Source organism: Abrus precatorius, unplaced genomic scaffold (genome assembly GCF_003935025.1).
Source record: "Abrus precatorius isolate BTA unplaced genomic scaffold, Abrus_2018 Scaffold5, whole genome shotgun sequence".
NCBI lineage: Eukaryota > Viridiplantae > Streptophyta > Magnoliopsida > Fabales > Fabaceae > Abrus > Abrus precatorius.
This window is the reverse complement of record NW_020874395.1, coordinates 1,216,259-1,238,368: the sequence shown is the minus strand read 5'-3', so window position 1 is coordinate 1,238,368 and position 22,110 is coordinate 1,216,259. Positions and strand designations below refer to the sequence as shown.

Below are 22,110 nucleotides of genomic sequence, written 5' to 3'. Positions count from 1 at the left end.
TATTTCACTTGAATTCTGACACTCACAAATCAAATGAAGAAGTATAGTGATAAGATAGAAGATAGAACAATTTTTTATAAGATCTTGAGGACATTGACTCCAAGGTTCGATCACATAATTATTGCAATTGAACAAGAAGCAAAAGTTGATGATACGAAGGTTGATGAATTGTAAGGGATTCTTGAAGGGCAAGAAATCAAACTCAATGAGAGGAACTCACTAAGCATTGAATTAGGATTTGCAGGCTTAAACATCAAAAGGAACTTCAAGTAAAAATAGGGAAGGGAAAGGAAACTGGAAGAAAGGAAATAATTAAGATGACGAGACATTGAATTCTGCATCCAAACCATAATAAAATTCTAAAGATTCAACCAAGAATGTTACACCCAACAAGGAAGGAAGAAAGAAGTTTGATAGAAAGAAAATTCAGTATTATGATTGTTAACAGTTTGGTCATTTTGCTAAAGAATGTAAAGGAAAGAAGGTGCCAAGAAATTATGGCAAGGCTCAATTGGCACAAGATGAAGATTATGATGTTAGAACTTTGTTATTCATGTCAACAACCATTTTTGATCAAGAAAGTGTAAATCTGTGGTACTTGGACACAGGGTGCTTGAGTCATATGGCAGGCCACAGAGAATGGTTTGTTTCTATGAATGATAAGGTGAAGAGCATAATCAAGTTTATAGATAACAACTTTATGAATGCTAAAAGCATGGGCAAAGTGGTGATTCAAAGAAAGGATGGCCAGCAAACTCTTATTAGTGATGTTCTGTATGTTCCCAACATAAAAAATAATCTACTTAGCACAGGATAGTTACTTTAAAAATGGTTTTCTATGCACATGGAGGATAATCACATAAAGCTGTATGATGCAATTGGTAAGCCAATTTTCAAGTCAATTATGTCTAGAAATAAGACTTTTAAGATTGAACTTCAAATTGGTGAATAGAAGTATTTAGCAATTGTGATTAGTGATAAGATTTGGATGTGACATCATAGATATGGTCATTGAATTTCAAAAGTATAAGTGATATGAGAACTAGAGAGAATGTACATGGTCTGCCTGATATTGATATTCCAAAGCAATTATGTTTTGAATGTTGTGAAGCTAAGCAACCTAGAAGTTCCTTTAAATCTAAGATGCCTAACAAATTAAAAGAGAAACTAGAAGTAATATATTTTGATTTATATGGACCATTTGAGGTAAAATCTTTAAGAGACAATATGTATTTTGTCTCTTTTGTTGATGAATTTACTCGAATGATCTAGATCTATTTCATCAAATAGAAAAGTAAAGTGTTTGACAATTTTAAGAAGTTTAAGCTACTAAGTGAGAAACAAAGTAGTAAAGTTCTAAAGATTTTAAAGACTGATGGAGGTGGAGAGTACAACTTCAATGAGTTTTAGGAGTTTTATGATAAAGAGGGAGTAAACCATGAAGTTATTGCACCCTATACAGAATAACACAACGGAGTTGCAGAAAAGGAAAAGCAGAAGTATTTTGGTAGAAGCATGATGAAAGGAAAAGAAATGACAAATTATTTCTGAGGAAAGGCAATGTCTACTGCTACGTACATTCTAAATAGAAGTTCTACAAAGAAGTTAATTGGATGTACTCCTGAGGATGCATGGTCAGGTCAGAAGCTGATAACTTTTTGGCAAGTACACCAAATCGTTAAAATAACAAAAATAGATTTATCGTCCACAGGGATTAATGTTAAGTACCAAATCACAAGAATAACACTAGTTGGTTCACTAAAAATAGAGTATAAACAGAGCAAACATTAAATAAATGTATAATTGTAAGAACTAAATTAAAAGTACTGAAATTGAAATTGATAAATGAGTAGAAACTGAGAAACTAAAACGTGAAATAATAATCAAAATAACTACAGAATGTAAATGCTAAATTATTGAAAATGGGTTTAAAAATAATTAAAAAGTGGGTTGAGTTTAAAATCCCTTATCCTTTTTTCCTTGCATAAGAATATATGTATAACTCAAAATACAGCTCAATCTAATGGTCAAATTTTCTAAAATACTCAATCCCAATTCTTTGGTTTATTGGTTCAAAAATGAATTTAGTTTCCTAATTCCTTAGCTAAAACAAAAAATGTTTAGCATTAAGATTTAAAACCCATTTGACCACATCATCATAATTTTCTATTCCTAGATAATTTATAACAAGCAATTTGATCACAGTACAAGAAAGTTCACAACTTTTCAGCCATAAGCTCCTTTTCATCAATCCTATTCACGTAAAATAGAGAGGCATTAAGTTCAGAATCAAAATGTTAGATTAAAGCTTGTATCTTGAGTTATATTCAATGTTTAGTTCATTGCAATAGGTAAAAGAATAAGTTCATCCTTACTCAACCCTAAGAAAATTAGCTAAACATAATGGAAGTAAATAAACTGAAACTAAAATATATTGCAAAAAGAGAAATCATGTTCAATAGAAAGAGCTTACAATAGAAAATAAAATGTAAGACACTTTTGTTCCATTATAAAACCAAAAGAAAGAAGGGATGTAACCCAACTTCTCATCAAAATCCTATAGCAAGAAAGAAGAAAATACTCTAACTGACATTCCCACAAAGAACTGTAGAAAAAACCTAAAATTTTGTGTTCTGAAAACGTAAAATAAAATATAGGTTCAAAGGTGCCACCTTTTTTCAAAAAATTCTGCTTTTATATGCTCTGTTAACTTTGTGTTCCCAGAATCAGAAGTTCATGTTCCCACAAATGTGTCCTGCAGTGATTCAATTCTTCTTTTCAATTTCAATTGCCATTTTTCTTCTAATTTCTTCAAATTTCAAATACCAGCAATCAATATATGAATGATTCATCAATTTTTCAGCAATTACAAGATTCCATTGAATTTTTTAATTAATTGCATTTATTTATAATTTTAATTCAATGAAATATGCCAAAAACTATTAATTTTCTATATGAGTCAATGACTCATTAGAAGCTGAACATGAGTTAGTTTAGAATTTTTGGCTCACTATGTTTTAAACATGTGCCTGAACAACTTAGGAAGAAGCTAGATGAAAGAGCAAAATCAATAGTTCTCATTGGCTACCATTCAACAAGTGCTTATAAGTTGTACAATTCTATAAGTAAAAAAGTTCACATCAGTAGAGATTTCCTTATTAATGAATCACAAAGATGGGATTAGTATAATACAACATCTGACAAAAATATTCTTATGCACTTTAAGGATCCAAATGATATTCAATACATTACTGAATCACTTGACCACTTGCCAAGAAGGTCTCAAAGGACACGACAGGCACCTCATTTCACTCAGAGACTATGAAGTTTATTATGATACAACAATCAATGCAAAGGGAGAATTAGTGCATTTTGCCTTACTTGTTGAATCAAAACCAATAATTCAGGAGGAAACATCTCAAAGTGTTCATTGGAGAAATGTCATGGAGGAAGAATTAAAGTCAAATTGAAAAGAATAAGACTTGGGAATTGGTTGATTTACCAAATGGAAAAGAAGCCAATTGATTTGAAGTGGGTTTTTAAAACTAAAATGAAGCCAAATGGAGAGGTGTCTAGATACAAGGCTAGGCTTGTCGTAAAAGGATTTTTACAGAAGTATGGTCAAGATTACAATGAAATTTTTGCTCCAGAAGCAAGGCTTGACACTATGAGATTGATTGTAGTTATGAAAAGTCGTAAAGGTTGGCCAATTTTTAGCTTGATGTGAAGTTAGCATTCCTTAATGGTCCTCTACAAGAAGAAGTTTACACTTCACAATCATTAGGATGTGTAGTAAGTGGACAAGAAAAAAAGTCTATAAATTAAAGAAGGCTTTATATAGCCTTAAAAAAGCTCCAAGAGCTTGAAATTTGAGAATTGATAGTTTTTTTATTCAACAGAAATTCAGTAAATGCACTACTAAGCATGACATCTATATCAGAAATCATGAGAGCAATTTATTGATCATTTGTTTTTATGTAGATGGTCTCTTGATAACTAGAACCAACCTAGATAATATAGTTATGTTTAAGAAAAACATCATGCAGGAATTTGAAATAACAGACTTAGGAGAGCTATCATACTTCCTAGGCATTGAATTTGTCAAGACAAGTAAAGGAATGTTCATACACTAGAAGAAATATGTTGAGGATATTTTGAAAAGGTTCAATATGAGTGATTGCAATTCAGCTATTACTCGTATTTAACCTAGAATCTGTCTTCAACTAGAAGGAAATGAAGAAGCAATGGATCATACTTTGTACAAGCAGATTGTAGGGTCACTAAGATATCTATGCAATACTAGACTAGATATTGGATAGAATGTTAGGTTGATAAGTAAATTTATGAAAGAGCCTAGGACTTCTCATTTTAAAGCATCAAAGAGAATTCTAAGATACTTGACGGGTACTTTGGATTTGAAAATTTTCTATCCTCAAAATAAGAAGAATGCAAAAGGAGAGGTCTATGGTTATAGTAACTCAAATTGGTGTGGAGACAAAAGAGATAGAGAAAGCACCCCAGGTTATGTTTTCAAATTTGAGTTAGCACCAATTTCTTGATGCTCAAATAAGTAAGAAGTTGTTTCTTTGTCAAAATGTGAGGCAAAATATATCTCTATAACTATGACAACATGTGAATCAGCTTGGCTTGAGAAGCTAAATCTAAAATTAACTAGACCTATGAGATTACTAGTTGATAACAGATCAACTATTGATTTGGCAAAACATCTAGTTACACATGGGAAGAGTAAACATATAAAAATAAAGTTTCATTTTTTGAGAGATTAAGTAAGCAAATAGAAGCTTGAACTTGAATTTTGCATGTATGAGGAGCAGCAAGTAGACATACTAACCAAGCCTTTGAAGAGTATCAAGTTCAAGGAAATGAGAGACAAGTTTGGATTGATTTCTTCTGAGAATTTTAACTAAGAGGGAATATTGTAATTAGTTAAAATCCTGTTGATAGTTAAATAGCTATTTGTTAAACAGTTAGCTAGTTGAAAAAAAACCAGCTTATATAAGGGATGTACCTTTGCTTATGATATACAACTTTCAATTTTTACTCTTATGTTTAATTACTATCAAACTTAGTCTCTATCAAAGAGTGAATCATGTGTGTGTGTGTGCGAAAATTGTGTTTAGAAACCAACATCAATTGGATGATGAGAAGTATTACCCCACTTTTTGAGATAGAGCGTAGAAGGTAATAAAGAACAATCTAGTTGTAGCTCATGCAAAGAAGTCGGAGTGTATCTACATGATTGCAGAAGAGGATATGATAGAATTTACTGTGATTGCTAATAATTCTTCTTTGTGGCATAAAGACTTAGGCACAAAAGTAATAAAGAAATGAAGTTCATGATGTCAAAAGGTAAACTAACAAATTTAAAACATATTGGATGTTGGTTTTTGTGAATATTGTACCTTTATGAGGCTTCGTCTTTGCTTCTTCACCAATTTCTTCTTAGCAATTTGTGAGGTATTTGAGAAACTTAACAACATCAGTCATTTACTGAATTCAATATGGGTCATATCTATTTTATACCACTGAAGTTCTTCAATGGATTAAATAATACCCACCTCTGCATGATTTTTCATCTTTTTTTTCTAGATTATTGAAATCAAAGGATAAGGAAAATTTATTTTATGGTTACATTGTAAATATAATTGTAGTTGTTTGAGAAATAAAATATATACATTTACCTACATATGTGGTGTAACATCCTTATTTTTAATTAACTAATAATAGTTAAAAAAAAATTGAAATCATCAAAATCGGAGAGATCCTGAATAACAAAGGTTCAAATTGGAAAAACTTAAATAGTAAAACATTAGTCTTTAAAACTGGTAATAAACATTAAGTATCATAGTCATAATTTGTTTCATAATGTACAACATATATTTGTATTTCAAATACACATAAAGTTATCAAAATACCTTAAGACCATTCATTTACAAGTACTCAAAATAATAATGATCCTAATAAACAGCCTAACCACCCTTTGACCAAGTGACACTAGTCATCCCGTGCCACTCTTCTATCATCGCTAGGTCTTCAACAGTCAACTCGTCATCCAAACTCAAATACTGATTGCCCGAGTCTGCGGTAACTTGAACACTTGTAATATGCTCGATTGTCCATCGCGATGGTATTCTAGACTGATCGTGGTCATGGTACGTGACAAGATACGTTACTGCTGCAGAGGTTCTCTCAACACCAGAAAAGATATAAATACAGAGAGTGTGATGGATTCTATATACAGAGAAATCAAAAAGGATACTAAAGGCTAGCTCCAATTCCATCATCACTACCTCACTAGGCACCTCACTATCATGTACAAGGATTCTAAAGGAAGTAAATCTCTGATACTCGCCAAAAACATCATTTACAATATTTACTTCTGAATTGTTTACTATTCTAATTCCCTCCCTGGGTGTCGTTATCTAGGTTCTCTGAAATGGTTACGTAAAGATGAGTCTCCACATTCATTACCAATCATACACACTCAGAGAATTCAATAATACAGGTCAAACATTCAACATGCATCATATAACCAATTCAATTATGCATTTAAATTATGTTTCTCTATTTATTCTCTCATTACTTATTTCTAAACTCAATACCATTCTCATTTCCACTGTCCCTAGGATCCCTTGAGGTCTTCTTTAGCATAGATAGTTGCTAGATAGCCGTAGCTATACAGATACAACGTGTGCCAACCTGGCCCCTTTTAGCAAAAATGTAGTCAAGAGTATAGGTCAGGAAACAAGCGTGAGGCATGCGGTGTCCCTACTCTCATTTGTATTGTGCAATTTAAGAGGAACATCTACCACCCTCATTTCTCCAAGACTTCTCAGTCTTCTCCATCTTCCACACTCCTAGTGTACCTCTGAACTATTTATACTTGTCCTTTTCTTATCCATTCTGATTTCCTTTCTCTTTCTCTTTTATATCTTATCTTTTTAGGCCTTTTTCTATTTCATTATCTCACTATCTATTTTTTTTTTCATTGCCAAGGGTTATTCCTCTCGAACTCAGTACATCATACACATGCTTAGATTAAAATATATCATACTCATCATATATCATTTTCAAACATCATAGAGCATGTTTTAAATACATCAATCACATGTTATCAATCAAAACATACTCATTTCAAGCATTTTCACCCATACATACAATAGTTCCTAGCAATGAAATAGAGCTCTTCTTACCGTGAGACGAAGTTTTGAAAGAGATTTTGTGAAAAGTTCTGAGTGAAAGGACCAAGATTTTTCTAGATATCACAAAAGAGAACATTTTGAGAAAAGAGAAACTTAGAAAACACCCAAAAAGAGAAAACAAAGCTCCAAGAACTTACTTGGAGTTGATTGATGAAGTTCCTAAGCTTAGATTTGTAAGAAAGTTGAGGTTTTGGAGAGATTTTCTAAGAAGAGAGGGTTATGGGTCAAGAGAACAAGAGAGAGCTTGAAACTTGGATTGTAATCCAAGTTTTCTAACTTGGAAACTCTTAAATACCGTTAGACTCGCGGCATTCTCGCTACAGCAAGAAATTTTTGCTACAACAATACTTTCTCTCGCTACAACGAAAAAATCAGACAAAATTGCACTTTACTGTCTGTCATTCTAGCTACAGCGAGAATATCCTCGCTACAGCGAGAGAACACCTGAATGCTTGATTTTGATGCTGAATTGTCTCACTACAGCAAAAAATACTGCAACTTACACATCTAAAACTCTCCTAATTTCAAGCAACATACATTAACAACTCACATCAAGTATAAAATTAATAATTAATAAAGTAGGGATGTTACAACTCTCTCACCCTTTTAAGAATTTCGTCCCCGAAATTCATTAGCTCAGAAAGAGATGGGGGTAAGCTTCCCTCATTTGATCCTCAAGTTCCCAAGTAGCATCTCCTTCATCGTTTGTACTCCATATCATTTTCACCAGAGATATTTCTTTGCCCATCAACTGTTTGACTCGGCGATCAGCAATCTTTACTAGAAACACTTCATAAGAGATATTTTCTCGAACTTGGACTGGATCAAGTTTGATTACATGAAAGGGATCTGGAATGTATTTCCTGAGTTGAGATACATGGAAAACTCGATGCAATTTAGACAGATTTGGAGATAGTGCAATCTCATATGCTACAGGGCCAATTCTACTCAAGATTTCAAATGGTCCAATGAATTTGTGAGATAGTTTTCAGGTTTTCAACGCTTTACCAACTCTAGTAATGGGTGAGACTCTCAAGAACACATGATCTCCCACTTGAAATTCTAACAGTTTTCTCCGATTATCATAGTAACTCTTCTGTCTATCTTGTGAGATCTTCATCTTCTCCTTAATCATTTTGATCTGATCGTTCTGCCTTTGGACTAAGTCGATTGCATGTAAAATTGCTTCTCCGGACTCATACCAGCATAAAGGTGTCCTACATTTTCTTCCATACAATGCTTCATACGGTGCCATCTCGAGACTAGCATGGTAACTATTGTTATAAGTGAACTCTATCAAAAGTAGACACTCTTCCCACGTTTCTTGTTGCTCCATCACGCAAGCTCGTAACAAATCTTCCAGCGTTTGGATGGTTCGCTCTGTTTATCCATCAGTCTGAGGATGATATGTTGAACTAAGTCTCAACTTAGTCCCCAATGATCTTTGCAAACTTTCCCAAAACTTGGAAGTGAACCTGGGGTCTCGATCAGACACGATGCTCAAAGGCACTCCATGTAGCCTAACTATCTCTTTGATATACAATTCTGCTAACCTTTCCAACTTATATTTCATGTTGATTGAAAGAAAATGGGCAGTCTTGGTCAATCTTTCGACTATTACCCATACCGCATCATGATTTTGCCTTCAATTTTCACTATTTTATTTCTTTATGAATCCTAATTTGATTAAGCGTTGGATTCTCTAGTTACTATCCAACCTCATAATCTGATGAATGCAAATTTTATTAGGTTTTTATGTAGTTTTCTAGGCCATTTTTAATAGAAAATGTAATTTGGAAAGTAAAAACTGTACAAAAATATATAAATATTTAATAAAATAAATTGTTATCTTTAGTAATTCAAATTATGTGAATTTGATAGAATTCTGATATAATTTTGTTAGTTTTACAAGAGATTCTAAGTTAAGACTCTTGAGGATAAGGATTGAAGAAGAGAAAGTAGAAGAAAGTAGCAATTTTGGAGACAAAGAACAAGGATTAATGAAGCTAATTGTTTGGCGTGATCACTATTTTTAAGAAAAGTGATCATTCCAGAGCTTAAGTTCAGGGACTGAGTTGTGCATTATCACTTTTTTCAACAATAGTAACCACGCTCATGAAGAAGAGATCTTGCGTTATCACTATTTCTGATAATAGTAATTGTTTCAGAGCTGGGGTGAGAAGAACAACTTGTGCGTGATCACTATTTTTAGTAAAGTGAACACGCACAAGTCTAAATAAGAGGAACAAGCTGCACGAGATCACTATTTTTTAGAAAAGTGATCACGCACATGACCAAAGGGCAAAACAAGCTGCGTGTGGCTCTTATTGTGAATAAAAGTGAACACGCACATGATATGTAAAGCAATCTACCTCTGCGTTGCTACTATTATAAATAAAAGTGATTGTTCCAGTCATGAAGGTTACCAGAAAGGCTTCTACATGGTTACTTTGTTGAAAAATAGTGATCACACTAGAAAGGCGAGAAATTTTATAAATAAGAAATTAGCTTAAAAACTTGGGATCTTTTCTCATTTTTTTCATTTCAACATCCTAAGAGAGTTAGAGAGGGAGATTAGGGGCGACTTCCAAGCTCTGGACCTTGAGAAATCAGGCTTGGGATTAGATTTGTGAAGAAATTCTACAGCTCCTCTTCTTCTACTCTTTCTCTCTCTTTTTCTTTTAGGAACATGTTCTGATTTCTTTTTGTTATTTATTGATAGATCCAATTTTGATATTGTAAATTGATTGTGAATCTGTATTTTAAGATATTGAATGTTTAATTCTTTCCTTAATGCAATTCTTGAATTAGCTATTCAATTGAATTGAACCTAGAGGATTTTCATCAATAGAAGTTGAGTTAATTTCTCAAATCTGAATTGAATGTCAAGGTTATGGATATCTTAGGGATAAGAATTCGTAATCTTATGATCTCTTAATTTCTAATGCCTAATGCAATGTTTGACTGAATTACACCTAAAAAATTAGGGTAGTTTAGTTAGATATTAGGATCAATGAGGCAAATGATTGTCCTTTGATTAAATAAGTGAAATTGATCATCAATCAATTAAAAAACTTAGAGTTTAGATATACTTCCATTTTTCAATTGATAAAGAGGTTAAATCACACATTATTTCATTTCTAAAATTTGTAGCTATGTTTTGTTGTGATTTTCTTATTTCTACACTTTATTGCTTTTGTTTACAAGTGCTCAAAACATCTCTAATATTCATTTGGCTCAACTAATTATTGATTTGTGAAGTGGTAATTGATAGAACTAATCCCTGAGGACGATACTTGGGACTCAAATGAATTCCAAATTTTATTACTTACTACAACTACCTAGTACACTTGCTAGTTAGTGTTTTCTCGACTTTGTGACATAATCCTCCCCAACAGCCTCCCAGAGGTCACTTGCATCAAGAAAAGCCTTCATTCTAATTGCTTATAGGTAATAATTTTCACCTCAAAAGTTGGTAGTATTATGATTGAGTTATCAAATTGTATTTTCAATTCTCAATGTAAGTGTTTATGTGTTTGGTGAAACTCTCAACCTTATCAAGTCTTTCACGAACAAATAAAGCTCTAATTACCAAATATTAGAACTACGAGAAATGTAAAAGGCTATAAACTTAAAAGTTAAGACTAATATTTTTATTCATACTAACAACTTTTAAATACAAGAAAATTATAACTTAAAATTGATTCTAATTCTCTTTATTAATCTGAAAATAAATCATAAATAAAATTATTCATGAATGTGTAACAATTCTATATATTAACTTTCATAATTTTTATAATTAAAACTCACATAGTAAGAATAAACACTAATAATAAATATTGATTTAAATTCTAAACAGACTGTGATAAAAACAAAGAAGAGTAATAAGAAGGAAAAGATTGAAAGTTTTAGCGTAGTTTCATCGATGTAACTTGCATTTATGGACAGATTGAAAGCTTTTTATCACTATAACATATACTGTACTACTTTATACAGATAAATATGTTTTTCTAATTTATATACAATTTATAATTCAGTATAACAATTTATAACTTTTTATTGTAATCTATTAAAATAATAATGGTTGAAATTTAAAAGGCATCACAAAAACATGTCAGGTTAATACATCACTAACTATACTAAGGATTATATAAGAAACATTTGTACGTTTTTTATTAACAGATGAAGATGAAGGTAAAAAATGAGATAATTTTTTAAGTACCTTGTATTGTAACATTTAAATTCACATAGTTAAGTACACTGTGTCACATTACACTAAATATATTATATCATTATCTCTATAATGATTAATTAATATATTCTAATAAAATAACTAACATGAATAAAAGATTCCACATTAAAAATATTATTTTTGAAAGAAAATTGGACTAAATTGAAAGACTAATATTTTTCTAGAGACTCATTTAAAGTTTTAGTCTTTTTAAGGTGATGAATAATTTTAAATAAATAAAAAATAAAATAAATATTTATTGTTTAAAAATATATGATACCAACTTTAGAAAACAGTTGTGACATTATCTATTCAACTCAAAAGCAAATACACGGTTCATAAGATAAAACTAGATTTTTTAACATGAAGGTAGAAATCAAGTTTAAGGAGAAAAGATAACTACTTGGCACAATACAAAGTCATTAAGACTTTGATTTAGAATTTGGCGGGACAAAAAAGAATTTGAAGAATAAAAGAACAGAGGAAAAATAAAGTTAATAAAAAAAAACTGTCAAATTGAAAGAATTTACAAAGATGAGTTTAAAAAGATTTTAGATAGTTTATAGACTCTTTTTTTATTCAAAAATTCTCAAATAAGAGTTGTTATCAACTGTGAAATAAAGCTTCCAAGAGACTCACAGTAATAAACAGCTGTGAACAAAAAATAAGAGTTAAAAAATAGACTTCCAAATAAAAGAAGATTGACTATAAATTTACGAAACACTGATTCTTGGATGGTTATTACAATTCAGGGGAATCAGGGAAATGATAAGCACCCAAAGCATACCGCACACGCTTGCTAGGATCGTTCATGAAGCTTGTGAGTTCGGAATTATATGAACTTCCCTTAATCGCCTTATACTCATTCCACCACCTCATATAGCTGCTTTGCTTCAAGAAAATATCTGGAGACACTTCATAATTCTGGAGCAACCCATAGACATAATCCTCAAACTCAATCAATTTCATCAGTATTTCTGGCTCTTGGACAACCTTTAACTCTTCGCATGCAACGAGAGCCTCTTCAACATGTGCCCAAAAGCAAGAATCAGTTCTTAAAATAAGTTCCACACGTATCTTTCTATTTCTCTTCAGGTTCTCTCTGAAAACCATAGATTCTTGGCGGGAAAGGAGGGCCTCGTCAACACGTGCACCAAATCTACGTACATTCCTTCCATTCTCTTTGACAACCATTGACCCTTGTCGGGAAAGGAGAGCCACATCAACATGTGCCTCAAAGCATGAATAATCTTCATCAATGTTCTTATTTGTTCCATTTTCATTTTCTTCAACAAGGTTCAACTCTTTGCTTGAAAGAAGAAGGTGGTCAACACGTGCCCAAAATCTAGGACACATTGTTGGAATAGGTTCTTCATTCTCCTCACAAGATAACATGTCCCAGTTATCTTCCACGTCTTGGGAAACCATGGACTGTTGGCGAGAAAGGAGAGCCTTTTCAACACATGCCCAAAATTGAGAATCTTGTATTCTTAAAATAGCTTCTACATTACTTGTTTTGTCTTTTGTTGTCTCATTCCTAAACCACTCCTCCAAGTGTACAAAGTGTTTAGGTCTATTAGCCATATAGTCTTTTTCACCATGTTTATAGTAATCAGCAATAGTTAAAGGTTCAATCATTCTCCTGTAATTAGTCCCATCAAAGAGCCAGCTCTTACGAAAGGCTGCAACTTCTTTCTGAGGCTTTATATTTTCTTCTTCCACCATTTTTTCCCAGTAAATTCTGAGTTGTTTATGGAATGCAACAACATCGCCATCCACTAATGACTCCATGTTCTTGTAGCTGTCATAGTACCCTATTTCCCGCTTTTTAGCTTCCTTCTTGTACCATTCAAGTTGGGCCATAGTTATCTTCATATGATTCAATTTCTTGGACGGGTTAAATTTAACCCTCCTCTGCATGATGGATTTTACTTCCAGTCTTTTCAAATTTATTTCCAGATTATTTATATCAATATCGTTTTGTTGCTTCTGCCAAGTCAAATTTAGAGATGAGGAAACGGAAAATGCATTTTATGGTTACCAGATACTAGTTTGATTACAGATAATAAGTAAAAATAAGGCACAATTAGATAATTGTAGTAGTTTGATAATAGAATATATGGTCTACCTGCATATGTGGTGTCAATCCTAATGCGCGCAACTGTAAACTGATACTACTTGCAAGTACTGAATCCGATTTTGGAAGAGGCTCGTTTTCATCCACAATAGTTAGGTCCTTGCAAATTGCTTTATGAGTGAGATTTTCTACCATATTTTCGTACTCAGTAAATTGAAATCCTTGATTCTGACCATAGATTGAGCCCGATGCTATGAGAAGTTCCAAAATAGAATCAAGGTTGTCAAAACAAGTAGAATTTACATCAGAACACAATAGATATGTTCCAAAAGGCATGTAGGTGCTGATTTTAGGACTCAATGCTGCAGCTGAAGAGCTATGGTTTGTAATGAAGAGTCTTGGAAGTGGGTCTTTGATTGACACAACGTGTAGAAAGCAAGAATTCCACATAGGACTAGGTGATATGGCTTGTTGCAACTGCTTGTCACCAATGAGGGGTGAACCATAGGTGATGCAGAGTGGGCGATTCTTTACTGACCGCATGCCATCTAATAGTGATATAGTGAAGAGAGAAGCAATTGATCCTCCAAGACCATGTCCAGTAACAATCAATGGAGTGGCACTATTCATCTGCACTAGGATTTTTATGTAAAGATATACATGGGAAGAACAATATATGACCCCTACAAGCATGCAGAAGAACTACACTATATTTAAGACAAACTTAGCAAACTGTTGCTTGCTCTAAAGTTATAATAATTTTATCCCAAAACATTGGACTTAAAGGGTATAGAATTATAACTTCTAAGGCAAAAAGTCCCTACTCTTTTTGTTTCTTTTATGAAAAAAAGAGAAATTTTAAAGCTAAACAATGTGATACCATAGGGTGGTTATGAACAATTTACAAAGTCAAACAGCTAAATTCAGAACAGAATTAATAAGCTTGATCAGGACACACATCATCAATCTCTAGATATGTAGGAAATACACAGTTTTTCATGCAGGCCAGATAAGGTGTTTTCAGCTTATAATTTTCCAAAGAGAAATCAAAAGAGGCATAAAAAATACAAGGGAAAGGAGGAGATGTACCTCAAAATCAGATTTCTTCCACTCATCAAGCCTCTGATGGTTTCTATAGAAGAGTGAAAATGCAGTGCTGTTGATAGAGAAAACTGGGTTGGCTTTGGTACACAGAAAATCAAAGTGAAGGAAATTCTCCTCTCTTAGAGCAGAAGATGGAGTCAAATCCGCTTGAAAATTGAAAGAATCTGATGTTGCCTCAAACGCTATAATCATAAAATCTGAATCAAAATCCTTATAGACTTTCCATGATAGTCCTTCTCCCTTGTTTGAAACGATTCCTTCATAACGAGATGAAATAGCATCCCATGATCTGCGAAGAAGACCAGTGCTTATCACAAGAGGTGCAAGCTCCACTCCACTCGATAATCTGAAACCACAAGCACACATAATCTAACTTAAGTAATACTGTGAGAATCAACATGTCGTGTTAATTACTTCTGTTTTATGAGTTTTAAACTAAAAACCAACAAGGAAAGAGTATCCTTCATTTGTCACATACAGTGCAGATTGAGCCATGGTGCTTGAAAGAGTAAGAAAAAGCCTCAAAACGATGAGCAAATAGTCTTTAAATGGTCGATGCCATTGCAGAGAATGGAGTAAGGTTAGTCAACACCCTGTATGAAACTTTTGTTATTATAAATAGTTAGCTGAAGGACTAATACAAGACAAAATGTTTTTTTAATAATTCTAGTCACGTGCTTCCATTCTCTTGTTCTCTCCTATTTATTTAGTCAAAATTTAATGCACTATGGTAGTATTATTTTTTCATCAGGAATTAAATTTTTAGTTTGATACTGTACAATAAAATTCAACATTAAAAATTAACACATCAGTATTAAAATTCAGTATACTTCAGGGAAATAAAACTTTAACTTTAATTAAAAAATATTACTAAAAGTACTTATAATCCTACACTTAAATTTTCTTGATCGTGTGATGGTTGGTAATTTTGTATTGTACTAGGTATTTTCGATTTTTTAAATTTGAATTGAATCTGCATCCACTCTTCAAAGTATTTTCGATTTTTTAAATTGAAAGAGATTATAAAAACTTTATAAGAGTTGGTTTCCTCGTACCTAATCTTTCGACACTCAATAAAAGTACCTTACCAAATTATTTGTAAATTTAATTATCAAAATTAACTAAGTGATTATATGGGAAGAAATAACAAGCTTTTTGTTAGTTACAACATAAATAACTAGCTTAAACAAATCAAGGCTTCTTCCATTAATACTTAACCAAAAAAAAAACATATAATATCATTTAATAACTACAGCTAAGCCAGTGAAGATCCACTTAATTCTACATAATCCACTAATAAATCTTCCAAAGGCAGCACAAAAAGATAGTGCATGCTTGTTGGCTTATGGTACTTATGCGGAAAACAAATGTAAATACAGAATCAGATTAAAAGTGTAGATTAAGCAGAAGAATTTTAACAGTTGTTGATTAATAATTGTAGAGAGCGTGTGAGCAACATACATAGGAAACTCAATAGAAAGCAAGCGGAAATGCGACTTATTGATTTGGACAAAAATAATTTTATTAATTTTTTCCTAAAATAAAATAAAAAATATTAACTAGTTATGTATAATATCAAAAGAGACTTTTTAAAGTTACACCCCTCATCTTATTTTTAATATGAAATTTTCAAAATATAAATTTACTTACGTTCTATCATTTATTTAATAAAAACATTTATAGATAAAAATACTAAAAAGTTTATCATCTTAATTTTTAAGATGATAAATAATTTTAAATAAATAAGTATAAAAATTATAATTATGGAAATTATATAATTACCAAATTTTAAATTTTAGTTCAATAATTAATTATATTTTTATCTAGTATTTTATATTTATTGGCTAATTCAACAATAAATTTTAAAAAATACTTTTAATTTATATAGCAAACACATTCTTAATCGCTTCAAATAAAGATAAAAGTCTAAAAATAGACTTCCAGGAAGAAAAGCTGTCTTTATTAGATGGTTATTATAACTCAAGGAAACCAAGTAAAACATATGCTCCTGAAGCATATTTTACAAGCTTACTAGAATCGTCCATGAAGCTTCTGACTTCTTAAAGGAGTGCCTCTTCAACATGTACACAAAAGCAAGAATTGATTGTTAAAATAACTTTCATGTTAATATTTCTGTTTCTTTTTAAATTCTCTTTGACAACCATAGACTCTTGGGCGATATAAGAGGGTCTCAACATGTTTGATGATGAAGTGAAAACATTAATTCTACTATCCTTTCTCTCAGATAGTTGGACTGCAATTGTTACTCTAGTATTTCGGACAAAATTAAAAAGTTAAATCTCAATAACATTTGTAACTTGATCTTAAGCAAAGATATTTGTAGAAGAGGTTGAAGAGGGTTTTTCAGTTTTGCATCCAATTGAACATTGAATACTAGAAGTAAAAGAAGAAATAGTCAAAGGGGTCAGAATCAAGGCCAAGATAGACTAAAGTCTTGAGAGAAAAGGCAGACAAAATTTTGAAATAATATTATTTGTTGGAATTGTGACAAGAGAGGTCCCTTTATTAAGAAATACAAAATTCTAAAGAAAAAGAAGAACAATAAAAATAAGAAGCACCAAGATAATGAATCTGCAAATGTAACAATTAATGAACATGCAGATACATTAATTTGCAGCTTAGATAGTCTTGTTGATTGATGGGTTATGGAGTCAAGTGCATCATTTCACACTACTTCCACAAAATTATTATCAATGTTTCTAGAAATTTCAAAAATGTTTACCAATGCAAATAGAAAATCTCTTAATACTGTGACATTACACCATGTCATAACCCTACTTTAAAGAGAAATGTAATATCTATAGGACAATTGGATGATAAGAGGTACTACACTACTTTTAGAGATGGAGCATGAAGGTAACAAAGAACAATCTGGTTAGGCATAAGTGATAAAGAAATGAAATTCATAATGTCAAAGGTAAATTATCAAATCTAAAACGTGTTGATGTTGGTGTTTGTGATGTGAGGCTTCATCTTTACTTCTTCACCCATTTCTTTCTAGTAATTTACGAGGTTTTTGAGTGACTTAACAAAATCAGTCATATACTGAATTCAATATAGGTCATATCTATTTTTATACCATTGAAGTTCTTCAATGGATCAAATAATACCTGCCTCTACATGATAGATTTTTCATCTAACCTTTTCATCTTTTTTTCAAGATTATTAATATCAAAGGACAAGGAAAATTAATTTTATGGTTATATTATAAATATAATTGTAGTTGTTTGAGAAATAGAATATATAGATTTACCTGCATATGTGGTGTCAATCCTAATGCCTGCAACTGTAGATTGATACTACTTGTGATGTACCTATTAAATTTATTAGTAGAGAATTTTGCTGGACTAGGTCCAGTGAGTTTTTACCTTTTATACAGGATTTTCTCACGTTAATAATTTTGGTCTCTTTGTTTACTTTCTCTATACTATATTTATTATCATTTGCCTGAAAATTGTGTAAAGCCAATTTTAATTGCACAATGGGAAAAGAAAGATCTAGTTTGCTTCTGCGTATTACTGTTATATTTGATATCTTTCCCAACATCTAGTAACAATCAACATAATAAAACTATTAATCTGCATTAGGAATTTTATCTAAGGATTTACATAGGAAGAACAATATATGATGCCTACAAACATGTAGAAGATCTACATTATTCTTAAGACAAAATCAGCAACATATTGCTATAAAGTTATGTTATAATTGTATCTCAAACACTTAAGTTTTGAGGTAGTAACCCTTAGCTAGAACTCTCTTCTAAAGAACTCCTTTGTAGGAAAAATAGGGTTAGAGAAAATAAGAGAAGAAAAAAGTAAAGAAGTTCAAGTGCTATAAAGCTTATGCATAGGGAACTGTTGGTTTTATGGTAAACAAAAGTAAAATAAAATAAAGAAAAGGAAATGCGCAGAATTGTGAGAAAAATGAATAGAGAAAGAACTCAACTTTTATTTAATAGCAATAATACATTTATAATAAGTAAAAAAAACATAAATGAATTACTTAATTGAAAGATTTGATAACATACTAAATTATTCCTAAAATATCAAAATCACTTATTGATTACAATACTAATCTAATAAATTGAAATAATAGAAAATAACTGACAGTAGTTTTAAAAACATATTGTTAACTCTCCTCCTCGCTTCTTAAACTGCAAATTCAATCTTTCTATAATTTAAATTTGTTAACAAAAAGTGGATTTGTTGCCAACAGGAATCTTGTATTCTCTTTCTACTTCAAATTTGAATCAAATAAAATATTCTTTTGCATAAAAAAAAGAGATAATTAATTGAGTCACTTTGATCACTGTGAAAGAAATTAGTCAACTTGAATTTTTCACTTCTTTTGAAGTTGATGTTTGAGTTACAAGTGTCTTTAAAATATTTAACCACTCTCTTTGCAACTTTTGGATATCTTTTATTTGCACTATAGATGAAACTAGAAAACTTACTTTCAGCACTCAATGTATTAGGATGAAATGTTGTGGTATTTTCTTTGCGTGAAAAAGTTATTTGCTCCTCTTTCAATATATTCAAAGTAAAAAAAATTTTATTTCATTTTTACGTTGAAAATATCTTGACCAATTTCATCATCTTCTTCTTCTTCTTTTTCCTAAACAAGGGGGCAAAAAGCCCACAAAACAATGTTTATCTTCAAAAATAACTTTGAATCCCCCCTCAATTAGTTGAGCAACACTTAACAAATTTTGCTCAATTTTAGGAACCCAAAGAACATTATGAATTAACTTTGTATTTGAATATTTTGCTATTCCAATTGCTCCCATTTCTTTGAAAGGGATGAAATCACCATTACCTATTTTGACTTTAGTAATGTTAGTCGGCATCAAATCTCTAAAGAGTTTCTTATTATTAGTTATGCGACTAGTGTAACCACTATAAATTAGCCAACTTCATTTGATTTAAAGTCTAGGAAGCAAGTAGCAACAAATAAATAATCTTCTCTCTCCTAATTAGCAATCTTAGCCTTTTCATCTTAGCGTTTTTTTTTTTTTTTTGCATATAACTTTTTCATATCTCATTTGGTTGCATTTACTTCATTGTGCATTTGGCCTTCTCTAACATTTGAAAAGAGGATAACCATTTTTTTTCACAATGATGACATGGAGGATAAAATTTCTTCTTGTTGTATCTTGCACTTTCATAATGCTTAATATGTAAGGCTCCCTCAATAGCACTTTCTTGTCTCATTGCATGTCTTTGCTCTTATGCTTGTAAGGCATTTAAGAGTTCCATTAGTGTGATTTTGGACAAGTATTCGGTATTCTCTAAGGTGGTGGTTGTAGCCTCAAATCTTTCAGGCAATATTACAAGAATTTTTTCTACAATTTTAGAATCAGAAAAATCAGTATCTGGTAATCTTACCTTGTTAACTATGTCAAGCAGTCTATCTGAGTATACTTTGATCGTCTTAAACTCTTTCATTCTTTGAAATTCAAATTCTATCATCAAATTCAACACTTACATGCCTTGAATTCTTTCATTTCTAGCATATTCTTTATTAAGATAATCCCAAATTATCTTTGTTGTTTTTAAAGTCATAGTCCCGATAAAGATAGTTGTTGAAACACCAACAAAAAGACATGATTTTGCCTTTGCCTTTCGTGTTTTTCTTTACTTGAGACTTTTTATATGGGCTATGGTAGAATTATGCGGTGGTGAAAGAATATCATAATCCTCTTCAATAACTTCCCAAAAATCTAAAACCTCTAGGTAAGTCACTATTTTGATAGCCCAAAGATTATAATTTTTTCCATTAAGATAGGAAGAGCAACTTGTGAGAAATTTAATTCAACATCCATTTTCATAGGTTTGTAAGATGATAGTTCTTGATACCACTTTGTTGGTTTTATAATAAAAAATAAAATAAAATAAAGAAAAGAAAATATGCAGAATTATAGGAAGAATGAATGAAAAAAGAACTTAACTTTTATTCAATAGTAACAATACATTTATAATAAATTAAAGAAACATAAACAAATTACGTAATTGAAAGATTTGATAACAAATAAAATTATTTGATTCTAAAATATCAAAATCACTTGTTAATTATGATACTAATTTAATAAACTGAAACAATAGAAAACAATTTCAAAAACATATTGTTAACATGAACTATTCATAATCAAAACAAAAACTCTCTTTTCTTTCTTTTCTAAAGATGAGAAGGAAATTTTGAAGCTAAACAATGTGATGAAATAAAAGCTAGACTCCCGATCATCAAGCCTCTGATGGTTTCTAGAGAAGAGTGAAAATGTAGTGCTGTTAATAGAGAAAATTGGGTTGGTTTTGTTACACAGAAAATCAAAGTGATGGAAACTCTGCTCCCAAAAGAGCAGAAGATGGAATCATATCCGCTTGAAATTTGAAAGAATCTGGTGTAGCCTCAAACGCTATAATCATATAATATGATTAGGTTCTTTATAAACTTTCCATGATAGTCACTCTCCCTTGTTTGAAACTATTCCTTCATAACGAGATGAAAGAACATCCCATGATCTGCAAAGAAGATCAATGCTTGTCATAAAAGGTGCACAAAATATTCCAACATAAGTATTGTAAAAGTATGAGAATCAACAAATCATGTACCTTTCTATTATGGAACAAAGGAGTATATATAGTGGTTCATTAATTTATACTTACAGTGCAGGTGGAATTGTGGAGCTGTAAGGCTGATCAATGTTGAGCAAAGTGTTTCTGTGATTGGTTGATGCCATTGCAAAGAATGAGTCAGGACAAGTAATAGTAAGTTTAGTAACTTATAACTTCCATGTTGCCTCAATTATTTTATATCATAAATGGTTAGTAGAAAGAATAATGTAGCACAAAATGTTTATTAATAATTCTTGTCACGGTTCCACTCTCTTCCTTTCTCACTTTTATTTATTTATTTATTTAAGATAGACGAATTGCATATTATAATCAATTAATATTTATTTATTTTGTAATATATTAACCTCAATTCTCATGACTGGTTTAAATATTTAATAATAATGACTATTTATTCAAAAATTATTTATTTATTTATTGCATTCTTAATATAATAAACATTTGTTATATTATAAAAATATTATTATACTAATTAAATGCTTAAACCCAGTTTTAAAATTAAGATTAATGAAACCGATTTATTTAACATTTTCAATAGACGGACAAGTCATTGGATTAAAATCCAATGCTAAATCTTCAAAAGCACAACAAAAAGATAGTCATAACATACAACACAAGTAATGCTAAGAACGGTTTTCTTTTCAATACATCTTATTAAGTACTTAAAAATTATTATAAAAGAATATGTATTAAAGGCTTTTTATGAATTTGAGATGATAAATGTTTACATTTGCAATAAAATAAAATATTTTTAACTTCTTAACAGCCCTTCAACACACATGAAATTCAGTTACATTCGTTTATCACATGTATAGCTTATGATAC

The 22,110-nt window shown here is 31.1% G+C and overlaps 4 protein-coding genes across 4 annotated transcripts; all 4 read right to left on the bottom strand.

Moving 5' to 3' along the window:
• Window positions 1-7,854: 7,854 nt before the first annotated feature.
• Window positions 7,855-8,559, bottom strand: LOC113867606. Its single transcript, XM_027503005.1, has 2 exons — window positions 8,232-8,559; window positions 7,855-8,153 (listed from the first exon to the last, which is right to left on the bottom strand). The coding sequence occupies exons 1-2, from the start codon at window positions 8,557-8,559 to the stop codon at window positions 7,855-7,857; spliced, it is 627 nt and encodes a 208-aa protein (XP_027358806.1).
• A 3,636-nt stretch (window positions 8,560-12,195) lies between these two features.
• Window positions 12,196-16,164, bottom strand: LOC113867605 (senescence-associated carboxylesterase 101-like). The gene has a single exon (XM_027503004.1). The coding sequence runs from the start codon at window positions 13,372-13,374 to the stop codon at window positions 12,196-12,198; it is 1,179 nt and encodes a 392-aa protein (XP_027358805.1). The 5' UTR covers window positions 13,375-16,164.
• Window positions 13,541-15,844, bottom strand: LOC113867602 (senescence-associated carboxylesterase 101-like). The gene has a single exon (XM_027503002.1). It carries the CDS (start codon window positions 14,222-14,224, stop codon window positions 13,541-13,543), a length of 684 nt encoding a protein of 227 aa, XP_027358803.1. The 5' UTR covers window positions 14,225-15,844.
• On the bottom strand, window positions 14,441-15,130 carry LOC113867600 (senescence-associated carboxylesterase 101-like). Its single transcript, XM_027502998.1, has 3 exons — window positions 15,114-15,130; window positions 14,621-14,981; window positions 14,441-14,500 (listed from the first exon to the last, which is right to left on the bottom strand). Exons 1-3 carry the CDS (start codon window positions 15,128-15,130, stop codon window positions 14,441-14,443), a joined length of 438 nt encoding a protein of 145 aa, XP_027358799.1.
• Window positions 16,165-22,110: the final 5,946 nt, after the last annotated feature.